Source organism: Lepidochelys olivacea (genome assembly GCF_965140295.1).
Source record: "Lepidochelys olivacea isolate rLepOli2 genome assembly, chromosome: 4".
In the NCBI taxonomy this organism is placed as follows: domain Eukaryota; kingdom Metazoa; phylum Chordata; order Testudines; family Cheloniidae; genus Lepidochelys; species Lepidochelys olivacea.
The window spans coordinates 20,857,832-20,873,695 of NC_140414.1; the positions used below are offsets into that span (position 1 = coordinate 20,857,832).

Here is a 15,864-nt window from a genome sequence, read left to right on the forward strand (position 1 = left end):
TTATTAAGGATGCAAAGTCCAGCACACAAAAGTTAAGATGTGCCAGACATAAGGTTGCCTGTGCAACCTTAATTCAGCCTGCTGGTGCATATGCATTATGATACAGTCTTTAATTCCCTGATCAATAGGACCCCTGCCTCATTCGGTGCACAGGACGGATGGTGCTCACTGAATGAAAACCCATTCAATATTTTGTTTTATTCTGGTTGTTTAACGGGTGGCCCTAGGCATTATTTACTGCACAGTATTCAAACCCTTCTCTGAAGACAATTATTAATTTCCTTCCGGACATTTCCACGGTGCTCCTCACAAGAACATGAAAGTGCTTCACAAACATGAATGAATCTATTTTCTGTGAAGTTGGGGGAGAGGGGGATGGCATTATCCCCATTTTACAGAAGGGGTACTGAGGTAGAGAGAGATCAAGGTCAGAAGTTTCCACTAATTTCGCATGCCCAACTAAGAGCCCTAGGACCTGACTTTGAGAGTACTTAGCAGTACATTGTAAGCCCTAGGGAACAGGGACCATCTCTTTGTTCTGTGTTTGTAGAACACCTAGCGCAATGGGGTCCTGATGGCTAGCAGCCTCAGGCACTACGGTAATATAAATCAATTGATAATAATAATCCATAATAACAACAGACCACTTCGTATATTCAGCCACAGCTCCCACTGACTTCGTTGCAGTTGTGAGTGCTCAGCACTTCTGCGAATCAGCCCGTACGTGTTGGGGCGGGCCTGGTTTTGCCTTTTACATACATGCAAACCGCTTTCCTCATTCCTCCCAGGTGCTGGACAGCATTTACTTCAGCCGGCGGTTCCATGTGCGCTGTGTGGCAAAAGCCATAGACAAGGCTGGGCACGTGGGGACCCCACTGAGAAGCAACATAGTTACCATAGGGACCGACAGTGCCATTTGTCATACTCCTGTGGTAGCTGGAACGGGCCGAGGATTCCAGGCTCAGTCGTTCATTGCCACTCTGAAGTATCTGGATGTCAAACACAAGGAACATCCCAACAGGTATAAGCCTGGAAATGGGCACTCACCTGACCATGATTCTGGTCTTCCAGGGGATTAACGGTTTAATTCATGTTTTTACATACAAAACAAACAGAACAGAAAAAAGATGGATGTGTTTAAGAAATGAGGTCTCTTTTGTATATCATGAACTGGCTCTCTTCCCCCCGTCTCCTCCTCATACTTAATAGTGAAGGGATGCAGCAAGCATTCATATAATTGCCTCTGGGGTCATGCTTTACTCCTTGAGTTAGAAACACTGTAGTCAGTGGGTCTATATCAAGGAATACAGTGTTACTCAACATCAGCGAGGAAATTCAGCCCTAAATAAATACAACACCAATGAATTCAAACTTGTGCTCTGAGCTGTTGACCAGACGGTAGCTATGTGCTGTGTAAACTGATACAATATGCACCCTTTTTGTGAACAGTTTTTGCATAAACAGCTGTTTCTGCTTATTTATTCTGTTCTAGAATCCATATTTCAGTGCAAATCCCCCACCAGGATGGAATGCTGCCTCTTATCTCCACTATGCCTCTGCACAACCTGCACTTCCTCTTATCCGAGTCCATCTACAGACACCAGCATGTCTGCTCAAACCTGGTCACCATCAGGGACCTGCAGGGCATCTCGGGTAAGCTTTAAAGCAAGCGATTGCTTTGTAAATGAAAAAGGAAACATGAACAGAGGGTAAGCTCTTTAAGGCAAGGACCTAGCATACTATTGGCACTATATAATTAATAATATTGAGATATCAATATGCAGTAGAGTTGCTACATTTGAGGGAGATAAATGGGGAGGAATGCACTGAGCAGGTCATTTCCCCTTTCCCGTATATGTTCTGTGGCAGGGTACACAGTGAGCCCCTGTGCTTCATTCTGCCTTGTGGCACAGAAAGCAGCATCAGCAAACGAATCATGTGGAAGGGACGCCATGAGCCAAGGAAAAAATCCAAAACTTGTCTTTAAAATTTAGTTTAAGCTACCCTGGCACTGCAAACACTCTAATGCACAAGTCAGAATTGTATGTTCATTGCATGGTGTCACTATAGGGCAGAGTTAAGATTGTTTAGATGCCCTAACTGTGCGTTTTCAGACCTTAACACGTTTGGATATTTTAGAAGTTTAACCTTAGCCCTGAGTTTCCTGGCTTTATAATATTTGGTTCTGGAATAAATGCAACATCCCTGTTAGTTTTTACCTTTATGTTATTTATATGGATTCAGCCTTAACTCCAGTTTAACATAGTGAAAAGTGCCTCTAAGCAGTACTGTAATAAAAATCATCATCTCAGTATATATCCAATACCTCATTGGATAATTAAAATGTTATGTCAGTACCTAGAGTTCCTTAATTCACAGAGATATGTCTCCTTTTGTTTCCTAATTCCAGAAGCGGGATTCCTGGATGAAGTGACGTATGACAGCATCATTCTGGGTCCTGGATATGACCGTCCATACCAGTTTGATCCCACAGTGAGAGAACCAAAGACAATCCAGCTCTACAAACACCTCAATCTGAAGAGCTGTATTTGGACTTTTGATGCATACTATGACATGACAGAATTAATCGATGTCTGTGGGGGATCTGTAACTGCTGACTTCCAGGTGAGGGTTCATTTCCAAAAGACTTGGGCCCAATCCAGACCTCTTTACTAAGGCAGAAGTCCTATAGCAGTAAATATTCGTTGGGCGTGCCTTCCATCCCACGGAATCAGTACACATTTGATTTTCCCCTGGCTATTATTTAAGGCAGAATGGTACATCATGAAATGTACTTGGCTCTTTTATTTTGATAAGAATGGTATTGTTTTAATTATATTATTCCATCATATGCTAGAGACTATACTGTAAATGTTTCAAGTGTAATAATGTATTGGTAATATGAAAATTCATGACTGTCTCTGCTATTAACTATTTCGGACCAGATTCTCAGCTGGTGTAAATCAGCATTGAATTCAGTGGATATATGTTAATTTACCGTTGCTGAGAATTTTGCCCTCTGTGAATAGTGGAGTGAGCTCTCAGGAATTTTTTGAGATTTCTCAAATTTGCAGAAGAGCACAGTGAGAGTAATAATCTAGTATAAAATAATGGCTTGTGTGTATGAGTACCACTGCCCTCTACTGGTTGCAATATGTATAACCAATATATTATAAGTTTCAGAGTAGCAGCCCTGTTAGTCTGTATTCGCAAAAAGAAAAGGAGTACTCGTGGCACCTTAGAGACTAACAAATTTATTTGAGCATAAGCTTTCATGAGCTACATCTCACTTGCATCTGATGAAGTGAGCTGTAGCTCACGAAAGCTTATGGTCAAAAAAATGTGTTAGTCTCTAAGGTGCCACAAATACTCTTTTTCTTTTTGCAATATATTATAATAACTCAGACTGGCTCGTGTGTTTACTGACTGAGCAAGCAGAGCTGCTCTTTTAATGTACTGAATAGAGACTTGCGTTTGTAGAGCTGAAATCATGATTCACAGTACCTCGTGCGCACAGTTAGCTTATGTGGTGGAGGCCAGGTATTATTCCAGACACATACCCGTACATTTATACTGCACACAGAGCGAGGGTACATGCACATAAAGATAAAGACATGTTCGTAGACTCAGCTTTGACTAACGCTAGTGTTCTCGGTGAGTGAGGAACAGCTTTGTATTTACATAATGTTCTTTCAGCAGAACAGGGGGAGGGAGGTATTTTTCATTTCTCAAATGCTAATCAGGAAAAGACTTTCTTTATTCACATGGGCAAACTCATTCATCATTTTAGTGACAGTTACTTTTATTCCAGTATTTTTTGAAAACCAGCAACGTTGGTGATGATCCACTGAGCTGTTATCTTTATACATGCCCATTTCATGTGTTAAAATACAGTTATCAGGAGGTCTCGAGTGGTTCGCAGGCTTTCAGCTGACCTTCGGCACATCACTCAATTTGCCTGCTTTAGACAATTATAGAGAGATTTTTAACAGCAATAAATGCTGACCTAACTTTGTTCCTAATTAAGGCAATGGATCAAATTACCATTGACTTCAGGGAGAACAGAGAAAGGCCAACATTGAACATTTATCACAATCTTGGCTTTAATAATTATAAATGCTACTTATTTCTTTATTATGCAAATCAAGAAAACTATTTGTCTGTTAAACTCTAGAGTCAAACTTTTTTTTATCTGTAAGTATTTTCTTACTGCCTGAAAATCTTAAATAAGATCCTAGACAAATTACAATATTTTCTTTTTCAAAACATCTGCTACAATCAAAGCTTCAAGCACTTAAAAAAGAGCTTTAATCAACTCCACCTGTGTACATTTGCCTCCGTACTATGAATTGGCAAACAAAGAAAAATACCTATTTAACACAACACCAGAATGGCAGTATGCAAGAAGATGTACTGTGAAGAGAGAAAAAACGGCTTTGTGTAAAGATACAGTACATGAAATGGGCACGTGTAAAGATAGGTATAATATGATATCTTTATACCTTGCCGATTTCATACACAAAAATCCAGTTACCAGGGGGTCTTGAATGGTTTGTAGGCACACTATAATTGTCTGTGCACCAAGAGGGAGGACTAGACAAGCTTCCCCCCCTCCCAACCATACTTGTTCATTAATCAGCAATAATCATAGAAATGCAGGACTGGAAGGGACCTCAGAAGGTCATCTAGTCCAGTCCCCTGCACTGAGGCAGTATTAGGTGTTATCTAGACCAGCTTTTCTCAAACTAGGGTCTGTGGACCCTGGGGGTCCCTAAGGGTACCCCAGTGGTTCCCCAGGCCCCACTGATCAACTCCTCCCCCCCCTCCCAGTGCCTCCTGCACGCTAAAAGTGGGGTGAAGGCGGGCTTCTACCTGTTCCGCGTGCTGCCCCCACCCCGAGTGATGACACCGCAGCTCCCATTGGCCGGGAACTGCAGCCAATGGTAGCTGCGGGGGCAGTGCTTCCGGGCAGGGGCAGCGTGCAGAGACCCCCTGGCCTCTCTGCCTAGGAGTCACTGCCAGAGGGTTGTGCTGGTCGTTTCTGGGAGCCACCCAAGGTAAGCACTGCCCAGCCGGAGCCCTTACCCCAACCCCCTGCCCCAGCTCAGAGCCCCCTCCTACACTCCCTCCCAGAGCCCACACCCCTCATTCATTCAAACCCCCTACCCCAGCCCAGAGCTTTCACCCAAACTCCCTCCCAGACCCTGCACCCCTTCCCACAGCCAAACTCCCTCGCAGAGCCCACACCCCGCATCCACTCCTGTACCCCAACCCCCTGCCCCATCCTGGTGAAAGTGAGCGATGGAGGGAGGATGGATGGAGTGAGCGGGGCGTCTGAAGGGGCGGAGCAAGGACTGAGCTGGGGAAGGCTTGGGGGGTCCCTGAAAACTTTTAAATCAGAATGAGGGTCCTTGGGTTGCTAAAGTTTGAGAACCGCTGATCTAGACCATTTTGTCCAACCTGTTCTTAAAAACCTCTAAAAACAGAGATTCCACAGCACCCCTAGATAATTTGTTCCAGTGCTTAACCACCCTCACAGTTAGGAAGTTTTTGCTAATGTTTAATCTAAATCTCCCTTGCTTCAATTTAAGCCCATTGCTTCTTGTCCTGTCCCTATTGCAGTGGTTCCCAAACTGGGGTTCGCAGAACGTTGCAGGGGGTTCGCCAGAAAAATTTCACTCATGGCGGCCAGAGGACCCCGGGCATTGGAAGCAGCAGGTGGGACCTGCTGGGCAGGGCAGCCCGCCCGAGCCCCAGGGAGAGCGGGGCCGGGCAGTTGGGGCTGGCAGCCCGAGCCCCGGCGGTCAGCGGGACCCGCAGCCCGAGCTCAGTGGAGCTCAGCTGACCGGGGCGGTCAACGGGGTCCAGCAGCAGGAGCCCCATGGAGTGTGGAGGACATTTAAACTTAAATCCCTGGAAATACTCATTTTTAGGAGGAGGTTCACGAGATTTCACAATTTCGTGAAAGGGATTCGCAAGCTGTTAAAGTTTGGGAACCACTGCCCTATCGGATAAAGAGGACAATTTTTCACCCTCCTCTTTATAACAACCTTTTATGTATTTGAAGACTGTTTTCATGTCCCCCCTCAGTCCTCTTTTCCAGACTAAACCCAGTTTTTTCAGTCTTTCCTTTATAAGGTCATATTTTCTAGCCCTTTAATCGTTTTTGTTGCTCTTCTCTGCACTTTCTCCAACTTGTCCACATCTTTCCTGAAATGTGGTGCCCAGAACTGGACACAATACTCCAGCTGAGGCCTTATCAGTGCTGAATGGAGTAGAAGAATTATTTCTCTTGTCTTGCTTACCACACTCCTGCTAATGCATCCCAGAATATTTGCTTTTTTTTTTTTTTTGCAGCAGTATTACATTGTTGACTCATATTTAGTTTGTGATCCATTATAACCTCCAGATCCTTTTCTGCAGTACTCCTGCCTAGGCAGTCATTTCCCATTTTGTATTTGTGCAATTGATGATTCCTAATGTATCACCCTTACAGGGGCAGGGAAGCAAGACCTTACAATGCCTTAGAAATACTGCGTCCTCCCTTTGTACATCCTACATGTAGGACATCCATGATTCTCCTTGTGGAAAGAGGTAGCCTGGCATCCACATGGCACAAAATCTAGACCCATGGGAGAAGAATTCTATGAATGCTGCTCTGAGTTTTTGCTATTTCTGTGGCAGCTCTGAGTGTATAGGGTTTACTAGTTACAATAAATCTACAAAGCATTGTTATGAACTGGTCCCAGTATCTTTCACACCCCCCGCCCCCCAAAAAATCCATAACCATCTTTTTGTTTGATTGACAGGTGCGAGATTCTGCCCAGTCCTTCCTGACAGTCCATGTCCCTCTCTATGTGTCCTACATTTATGTGACCGCACCAAGAGGCTGGGCTTCTCTCGAACATCACACAGAGATGGAATTTTCCTTCTTCTACGACACTGTTCTCTGGAGAACAGGTAGATGGCACATTTTTCCTCTTTTCTCAGCTGTTACTGCAATCCTCACTTTGGGCATAACTTGCTGAAGCACATGGGAGTTCTGTCTGAGTCAGAACACATGGGATCAGACCCTTAAATTGTAAATATTTAGCAAGAGGAGTTGTCCTTCACCTTCTTAGCTCTGTCTGTTAACAAATGAAACTGCCTTCAGTGAGTTGTAGAAATTGTAGCTGGAAAAGACCTATTGGATCATCTAGCTCTTTCACTGTCCTGGCAAGATTGTTCACTGGGATATACTTTTTAGTGCTTTCTCCAGCTCTCTTTGAAATTATTCAAATGTTGGTGCTTCCTACCACAGTCTGACAGATCTCACCATCTGGAATTTTTTCCCAGTAGTTGGTCCAAACTGACTTTTGTTCAATTACTGTCAGGTATAAACTCTGCACAGTCTCTCTCCTTTTTTGATGAGTACACCAAAGAACCGACACCTGTCTGTGGTCATCTTGTGCATGAGCCCGTCCTTTCTATTTAGTCAAGCTGTCCGTATTCCTTTTAATTTCCCTCCAGGTTCCCCTTTCCTTGAAACCTGTGCTTGTGGTGAGTAGGGCAAGAATTCTGTTTTGCAAAACATGCTGAGATTTCAGGATTTGTTTTCATTCTGTGCCAGAACAAAACCAAGAGCTTTCTAAAAAATGTTTAAAAACCCATGAGAGCGCGCGCCACTGCAAAATAGCCAGCAATCTGAATCAAGCTGAGCAGGGACTTGTATCTGCGTCTCCCACGGGACTACAGGCTATTCTGGGCTGTGTCTCTCTCATTTTGACCAGAAAATCCATCCTGATATGTTTAGACAAATAGGAATTTTCCAATGAGAAACGTTTCATCCAATGTTCCCTCTAATTTTTTACATCCATGTGCAGAATGAATTTTGTTATGTGCACCAATATGGAGGTGATGTGTAGCGGGGGAAGGGCTGAGGGGTTCAGAGTGTGGGAGGGGGCTCATGGTTGGGGCCGAGAGTGGGGTGCAGAGGCTGAGGGCTCTGGGGTGGGGCTGGGGATGAGGGGTTTGGAGTGCAGGCTACCCCGGGACTGCAGCGTGGAGAGAGGACTCTCCCCAACCCTCTTTTGCCACAGCAGCCCAGGGCTGGGGGAGAGGCGCCCTGCCTCGGCTGCGGCAGCTCCGAAGCTGGGGCCTGGGGAGAGGTGCTTCTCCCTGTCTGCACGGCCCTTGATAGCCTGCTGCATGGCCGCATAGCTTAGAGGTAACTTAGGTTTCATCAATAAATTTCCGACCAGCTGAAGCAGAGACCCCAACCCTGCAGCCCTCCCAGGAGTAGTCTCGGTACTCACATTGAGTAAGAGCTGCAAGGATTGGGCCCTGGGTGTGTGTTATCAGATTTTCTACCTCTGGAATTCATGCTGGTGATGTAAATTCGTTCGTTGCAAGCAGATGTTCTAGACAGTCCCCTTGCTGTTACATTCACTTTCTCCTTGATCTGGCCATACAGGGATTCAGACAGACAGTGTTCTCTCCGCCAGGCTGCAGATAATAAGGATCTATATCCGAGAGGATGGCCGGCTGGTTATTGAGTTCAAGACCCATGCCAAATTCAGAGGTAAGAGTGTCAGCTTTGATTTAGAACATTATACAAATATTGATTGGTCCTGAGGACAGGGATGATAAAGTTCTAGGATTGTTGTATATGGGTGAGGGCAATGTTCACGTTCAAAGAATTTATTTTTACCCAAAGGCCAATTTGCTTTTCTGCTGTTATCCTCTTAGCTGGTTGCTGTTTGTTTTATTCATTCCCTGGGTTTATTTGCACCATAATTCACCTGCATTGGGAAGGACTGGTAGTATTCTGTCTGCCTTACTCCTTTTCCACTTGTTCCTGCCCAGGGCAGGCCAGTTGTACTCTCTGCCTTCAAGCGCCAGTGATCTAAGGAACAGGAAACCAGAGCAAGCCCAGTTTAATGCCAGGTATTGGGGACTCCCAACGCCAGCAGCGAAAGTGTCGGCATTAATAGTAGGCAGCTGGATGGAGTGAGGTTCCTATACTCCAGAGTTTGCTGGCTGCTGTTAGAGTCAGTTGGTCGTTGCAGGAGACTACTTTTGTCATGGCCCTGTCTAGACGAATGACTTTCTGAAATCCTCTGATTGTTGCTCTGGCAACAGTGGGAATGCTACTGTACATCAGCTGCCAGTGTTTTACCATTGTGGTGTTTGTAAATTTTTCTTAGGGCAGGCTTGATCCTGACTTTCACAAGTAGCCATTACTCACATGAGTTATCCCACTGAGTTCCAAGTTCTTGAGGTCCAAGATTGGACCTTTTCATATTTTGTTTTATTTTAAACCTTTGATGGAACATTAGATATTCTACTGACCACCTCTCCAGCATATGACTTCAACACAAGTTTGCAAGAAGGCTAGATACAGGTAAAAATATGTATCTGTAGGTGATGTATTTGTATTCCTCATCCAGGGCATTTTGTGATGGAACACCACACTCTGCCAGATGTGAAGTCTTTTATAATGACTCCAGACCACCTAGGAGGGATTGAGTTCGATCTGCAGCTTTTGTGGAGTGCACAGACTTTTGACTCCCCCTATCAGCTGTGGAGGGCAACCAGCTCCTATAACAGGTGAGGAAGGAGGACTGTGGGTACAATCGGCTTTATAGCTTCCATCGACAGAATGGTGTTTGTGCGTGCTGAGAATGCCAGCCTTAACAGCATTCTGGAGCGAAGAGTCCAGTTCAGTCGTACTAGCACTTAATTTCTCTCTCTGCTGTTATGGCATTAGCCACTAGCATGAAACTTTATTTCTGTTTGTCGCCTGGGTGGTCTTGATAAATCCTCTAATCTGTTTGGATCTTGCCTAAGCCGAAAGGCTCTTTTGGGCCTAGGATATAAGAATAGAGGTATAATAAGTGAATGGCAACAGTCTCATCTGTCAGATGTCCTGAACACATGGTCAGGGCTTCTTTTTATATGCTCGTAAGTGTTTGACTCTCCAAGAACTTCTCACCTATCATTTGTAGGGGCCTGGATAGGTCAGGGGATTGGTCATGGGATATGGAGTCTTTGGGTCTGATTTTCGGTTGCCCTGCACCTCTGTAGCTCTGGGGTAAATGACTACACAAGGTGCAAGGCAACTGACAATAAGGTTTCCATTCCCTTCAGTGGCAACAGCTGAATTATACTCTGGTTGGTGGGTAGCCCCTAATTTTGTTATTATCTGGTAGCTCCTTTGTCTTCCTCCTCCAGCTATGTTCTGTATCATCTTATATAATTGACACCTCTTCAAAACCCCTTCTTCTCTTTATCCAGTTGCCTCCTCTCCTCTTCTCCGTGTCCTATCTTCTGTTTGTTTACCTTAAATTGTAGGCCCTTTACAGCAGGGAATATGTCTGATTCTGATACCCTCAGTCAATGGGACGACTTGTAGAATGAAATACTACTTTACTGGCTGAGTAAAGGTATTAGAATCTGGCCTTATGTTAGTAAGCACTATATCATAGAATCATAGAATATCAGGGTTGGAAGGGACCCCAGAAGGTCATCTAGTCCAACCCCCTGCTCGAAGCAGGACCAATTCCCAGTTAAATCATCCCAGCCAGGGCTTTGTCAAGCCTGACCTTAAAAACCTCTAAGGAAGGAGATTCTACCACCTCCCTAGGTAACGCATTCCAGTGTTTCACCACCCTCTTAGTGAAAAAGTTTTTCCTAATATCCAATCTAAACCTCCTAAAACCATATATACCTATATGGTTTTTCATAACAAGGATTGTTGGTGGCCTATGTAAAATGGATTCAGTGGCCTCAAGTCCAGTCATCACTATCTGCCTGGTGAGCAGGCTCTGCAAAGGGAGCTAGAATTGAATGGCCTATGGAACCTGCATTACCTCAAGGTTTTGAAATGAGGCACATAGGAGGGCAGCTTTCACTGCTACAGCCGACGCCGTGTCTGTCATGTGAGTAAAGGAAGAGCTTAATCTCCAGGGCTGTCAATCCAGTTCCTTTCAAGTATACTGAATTCATTTTTGGGGGGGAACAAAATATTTGTGTAAGTAGCATGGAGGTACTGGTAGTGACTTCATTCCTAAGGGCGCATTGAGATTTGCACTTTAAAGCAGGATTTCAATCCCTGTGTTTCACAGTTTAATTAAAATTAAGGCTATCCTTGATATAAGTACTTATGCTATGATCTAGAAATATCTTCATTCACTCTGCTTTTCTTGGTATCATTTTAGTAAATGATCCCTTGTCTCTCATCCAGCTGTGTTCATTCACACAGGCAAATAGAGCATCTTTAATTATTGTGGACCAAATTCTCATCCCTGCTGTAACTCCACTGGAATTGATGGAGTTACATCTGGTGGTGGTGGTTCAAAACTTTTATCTTCAGTATTAGAATAGTGCAACATGCATGGATAATCATTTATACTAATGAGAAAATGCTGGATGCAAGAAGCTATGCAACTGCCCATCTGATAAATGTTTCCAGGCAGGTAAACAACTCCCAGATTAATACGGTAACCATGGCATCTCCCATCTGTTTCCAGGAAGGACTATTCTGGAGAGTACACAATCTACTTAATCCCTTGTACTGTGCAGCCCACGCAGCCGTGGATTGACCCAGGAGACAAGCCATTGGCATGTACTGCTCATGCCCCAGAAAGGTGAGGAGAGGCACTATTCTCCTGTTTCACTGCTCTCTCAGACTTCAAGGCCTGCATTCAGAGTTGTTATAAATGTGTTAACTTCAAGGGAGTGGAGCATATGAGTAACTGATAGTTTGTGGGGTCAGAAATGAAGAACCCTCCACTGAAAGATCGAAGTGTGTGGACATAGGAATGAGGCAGTTATATTAAGATGTGAATGTGGTTGGGGTACACGAATTTCATAGATATTCAATAAAGCTACTTAGTTATTCAAACAGAATGTGTGCAGTGGAATATGTCCCCAGAGGAGGAGGAGTAATGTACACAGCACCACAAGCTGAAATGGCTTAGATCAGTGTTGACTTTGTGCTAGCTTTACAAGGATACTGTCTGTCTGGCTGCATCATTTGAATAGACACAGCAGGAATATGCTATGAGCTATAACAACAGCAGAAACGAGAGGGGAGAAAACTCCCCATTGGCTTTGAATTCTAGCAGTGAATGAGACTATCCTCCATCAAAATAGTTGAACAGGGCTCCCTCAACATTAAATCTATACTTTGACTGGAGCCACTCAGAACGGTTTGTAACGTGGCTAGTTTCACTACTTCTGAGCCCTTGGCTTGGATGTCAGCAAAAAATGGTCAGAAAGGCAGGGGAAAGCATGAGATCTTTTTGTTTCCTTTTGCTTCTGTCAAAGACAATCTGTTACGCAGGCCTGATTGTCACAGGTGCTGAATATCAGGGGCTCCAGTGGGAGCTGCAGTGCTCAGGACAACTGAAAATCAGAACCGCGTTGTTCTCGTTCTCCTTTTGGGGTGAAGTTCACTGCCCCCACCCGCATGCAGGCTACTAAGTAGGAGTTGGGTTGTAGAAGATGAAATTCGCTGTCCTAATCTGTAGCTCTTCTGTGATCACTACTAAAGGTGGTTTAGTGGCCGCTGTCTTTCTCCATCCCTTATGGGGCATTTGGGTATATGAAACTCATGCTCATTCCCTTGGTCTGCCTGCAAACCCCAGATCCATGCTGGTTTAGTCAGCCCCAATTCCATGGCTTGTAGGTGATGCAGAAGCCCACAATGAATCTGCCTGCTCCCCCCTGAACAGAAATTGATCCAGTAAAAGATATTACTTCACCCACCTTTTGTGTCTGCTCCCCCCTGGACAGCCCTGCCCATAGGCTTAAATAGCGTGCAGTAGCCCTCCTCAACTGAGAAAATGTCACGCTTGATGCATAGCCTTTATACCAGGCAACAGCTATTTGTTATTAATGAGTGTTGTGCCCCATATTCTCCAGTTTGAGCATATAAACAGTAGGAAATAAAGCTCCAAAGTGTCAAACAATAGTATCACAGCTGCTGGGTTCTTCTGTAGACTCCCATGCTCTTAGCAGATGCTACATCTCTGGAGGAAAATGCTGACTTGTGGTGTCTGCAGCTCAGGGGAAGATAAGAGTCTAAGGTTGAGTCTTACACACAGATTTTGTAGAACTGTGTTGGTTAGGGGTGTGATTTTTCCATAGAAATAATTACACCGGCATAAATCCTAGTGTAGATGCCATTACTTGTATAAAGGTGCTTTATACTAGTATAGCTTATTCCCCTTCCCATATGGCAATAAGCTAAACCAGTATAAGTACCTTTATGTCAGTATAACTGTGTCCACTCTAGGGTGTACCGATTTAACTATATGGGTATGTTTAAAGTGGCATAACTTTTGTGTGTGGACAAGTCCAAGCTACATTACCTTCTTTTCTTCTTCGAGTGCTTGCTCAGGTCCATTCTATATTAGGTAGGTGTGCTCGCCCCATGCACTGCTCCGGAAGATTTTCCCTCAGCAGTATCCATAGGGTACCGGCTCTGGTGCCCCCGGAGTGGCGCCTGCATGGCGCAGTATAAAGGGGTGCCACCGGCTCCCCCCACCCTCAGTTCCTTCTTGCCGCCAGAGACGGTGTTGGAACATCTGCTGCTTCAGCTAGCGTTGTTTTGTTTTCTGTTCTTGTGAACTTTGAAAACCTGTAACATAGTTGTATATAGTTAGTAGTTTCTTAGTTACCCTTAGCAGTAGTTCTCAACTTTTCGTTAGTCCCAAACAGGACTCAGCTGGATGATGGGGCATGCCCCGGTCCCCAGGCTTTAAGCCCTGCGATCGCTGCAAATGGCCTATGCCTGTCAGCGAGACTAAGGTGCTTAGGCGAAGGGCACATAAGTGACAAGTGCCATATCTGCAAGTCCTTCAAACCTGGGACGAAGAGGGAGCGTGATATCTGTCTAAGAGCGCTCCTAATGGAGTCGGCACTCACTCTGGCAGCAGAGCAGCGGCCCGACTCCACACGGAGCACCGCAGCCTCCACGGCTCCAGAGAAGAAGCCAGAAAAGACTGGGCGGGGAAGATCGCCTACCTCCAATAAGGGACAGAAAAGGGCCTGGGGTGAGCCACAACCCATGCCAGGCAGCTCAACACCCCCAGCACAAATCAAGCGGTGCAGCCCATCCCATGCTTCGCCTGCGACCCCGGGTAGCGGTGCAGGCCCTATCCAGCTTTAGGTGCTGTCAACACCAGAAGCTCTTTGAACAGCTCAAGAGATCCTGACGCTCCCGCTGCCACGCACATCGGCTCCTGCAGTACCTTGGTCTTGGAGAAAACCCATGTTGGGACCTATGCGTGTCCCTGCCTCAGCGGTACCGATCCCCATCAAGAAGAACGTCCCGCCAGCGTTCGCCCACCCGAAGCTGTCACGCCTCAAGACTGGAGAGACAGGCTCAGTGGAGCCCTCTTTGGTCCCCGCACCGGGGGCGCCAATAGAGGGACTCAAAGCATACCTTGCTGGTAGATTGGCACAGACTCTGAGGCACGCGTCACCCAGCAAGAACTCTGGGACCAGCCCCGACCATCTCCAAGGGCCCAGGACCGATCGGACACCAGAGACCACCTATCACTGGGCCATCATTGCCTGTCTCCTAGAAGGAGGTCTCCCTACTCAGGACGATCCTCCCGGCAGCCACCCAGTAGTAGCTCCTGGTCCCATTCAACATCCCAGTACTGGTCAAGTAGCATGAGGCGTGGATCGCCGGGTATCCAACGCAGATACACCGAATGCTGGTGGTCCCCGAGAGCCCAACCAAGAGAGTCTCGCATGGACAGGTTGACTTCAGGATGCAGCGACCGGCACCGGTTGGACAAGAGCTACCGCTCGGCCCGATCCTGGTCGCCCACTACCGACTGTTGCGCTGGTCGCTCCAGCTCAGAACGAGGTTCCCTGCCTGTGGGACAAGCCCTGCTACTGGCGATGCCATCTATATTATCGGCACCGAAAGCTGTCCCATGGCCCCAAGCACAATGGCCGGCTCCATGGTATCCGTGGAACCCCTGGGGGTTCACCCAACCATCCCAGGCTGCCCAATCGGTGTGGGGAACCTCGGAGAGGCCAGCGGCCTCGGTATCCCGTCCCCCTCCAGTGCTCCATACTTTGGGGGGGTAAGACCCCAAAGGTCCAAGAGGACCCAGTGGCGCAAGCTGCTGGACCACCAATGGATGTGGAGGTTCCCGCGGCACTGGAATCACCCTAGTCATCGCCAGACGAGGCCCCTTCACCCAGGTCCTCAGGATGATGCCAGGCTCCCTGACCACGACAGGAGAAAGGCATCAGAGAGGGAGTCCTTGCTCAGACCCTGTTGAGAACAAAACCGGCATTTCCTGTTCTGTCTGGTAGCGAACAGGTCCACTTGGGGAGTCCCCACCTTTGGAAGATCATGCAGGCTACCTCTGGATGGAGCAATCACTTGTGGTGAGAGAAGAAGTCCCTGCTGAGCTGGTCTGCCAGCGTATTCCTGACACCAGGAAGGTGACAAGCTTCCAGGTGGATTTTATGGCTGATGCAGAAGTCCCACAGACGGAGCGCCTCCTGACAGAGAGCCGACAAGCATGCTCCCCCTTGCCTGTTGATGTAGAACATTGAGGCTGTGTTGTCCATCAGGACTCGTAACACCTTGCCAGACAGGTGGAGAAAGAAAACACTGCACGCCGGCTGGACTGCTTGGAGCTCTTTGACGTTTATATGTAATCATGCCTCCTCCAGAGACCTCTTCCCCAGTGTCTGAAGATTGCCGAGATGTGCCCCCCCAGCCGAAGTCGGAGGTGTCCAACACCAACTTGATGGAGTGAGGAGGGTTGTTGAACAGAAGGAATCCTTTCCAGGACTGTCCTGTGGTCAGTCCACCATCTCAGTGAGGTAAGTATCGTCTGGGGAATGGTA

General features: G+C 46.4%; 1 protein-coding gene across 5 annotated transcripts in view; it reads left to right on the forward strand.

Annotated features, from left to right (window-relative positions):
- The window catches only part of FRAS1 (Fraser extracellular matrix complex subunit 1), a 308,408-nt gene that overhangs the window by 282,699 nt on the left and 9,845 nt on the right, over positions 1-15,864 (forward strand). For all 5 annotated transcript variants that reach the window (XR_014711451.1, XM_084627181.1, XM_084627178.1 and 2 more), the window contains 7 exons: positions 789-1,021; positions 1,493-1,653; positions 2,411-2,625; positions 6,810-6,960; positions 8,453-8,560; positions 9,429-9,588; positions 11,511-11,627. Coding sequence is in view for 4 of the 5 variants with exons in the window: in XM_084627181.1 (XP_084483307.1) it covers positions 789-1,021; positions 1,493-1,653; positions 2,411-2,625; positions 6,810-6,960; positions 8,453-8,560; positions 9,429-9,588; positions 11,511-11,627 (1,145 nt within the window). In the remaining variant the exon portion in view is untranslated. The remainder of the gene's footprint in view (positions 1-788; positions 1,022-1,492; positions 1,654-2,410; positions 2,626-6,809; positions 6,961-8,452; positions 8,561-9,428; positions 9,589-11,510; positions 11,628-15,864) is intronic.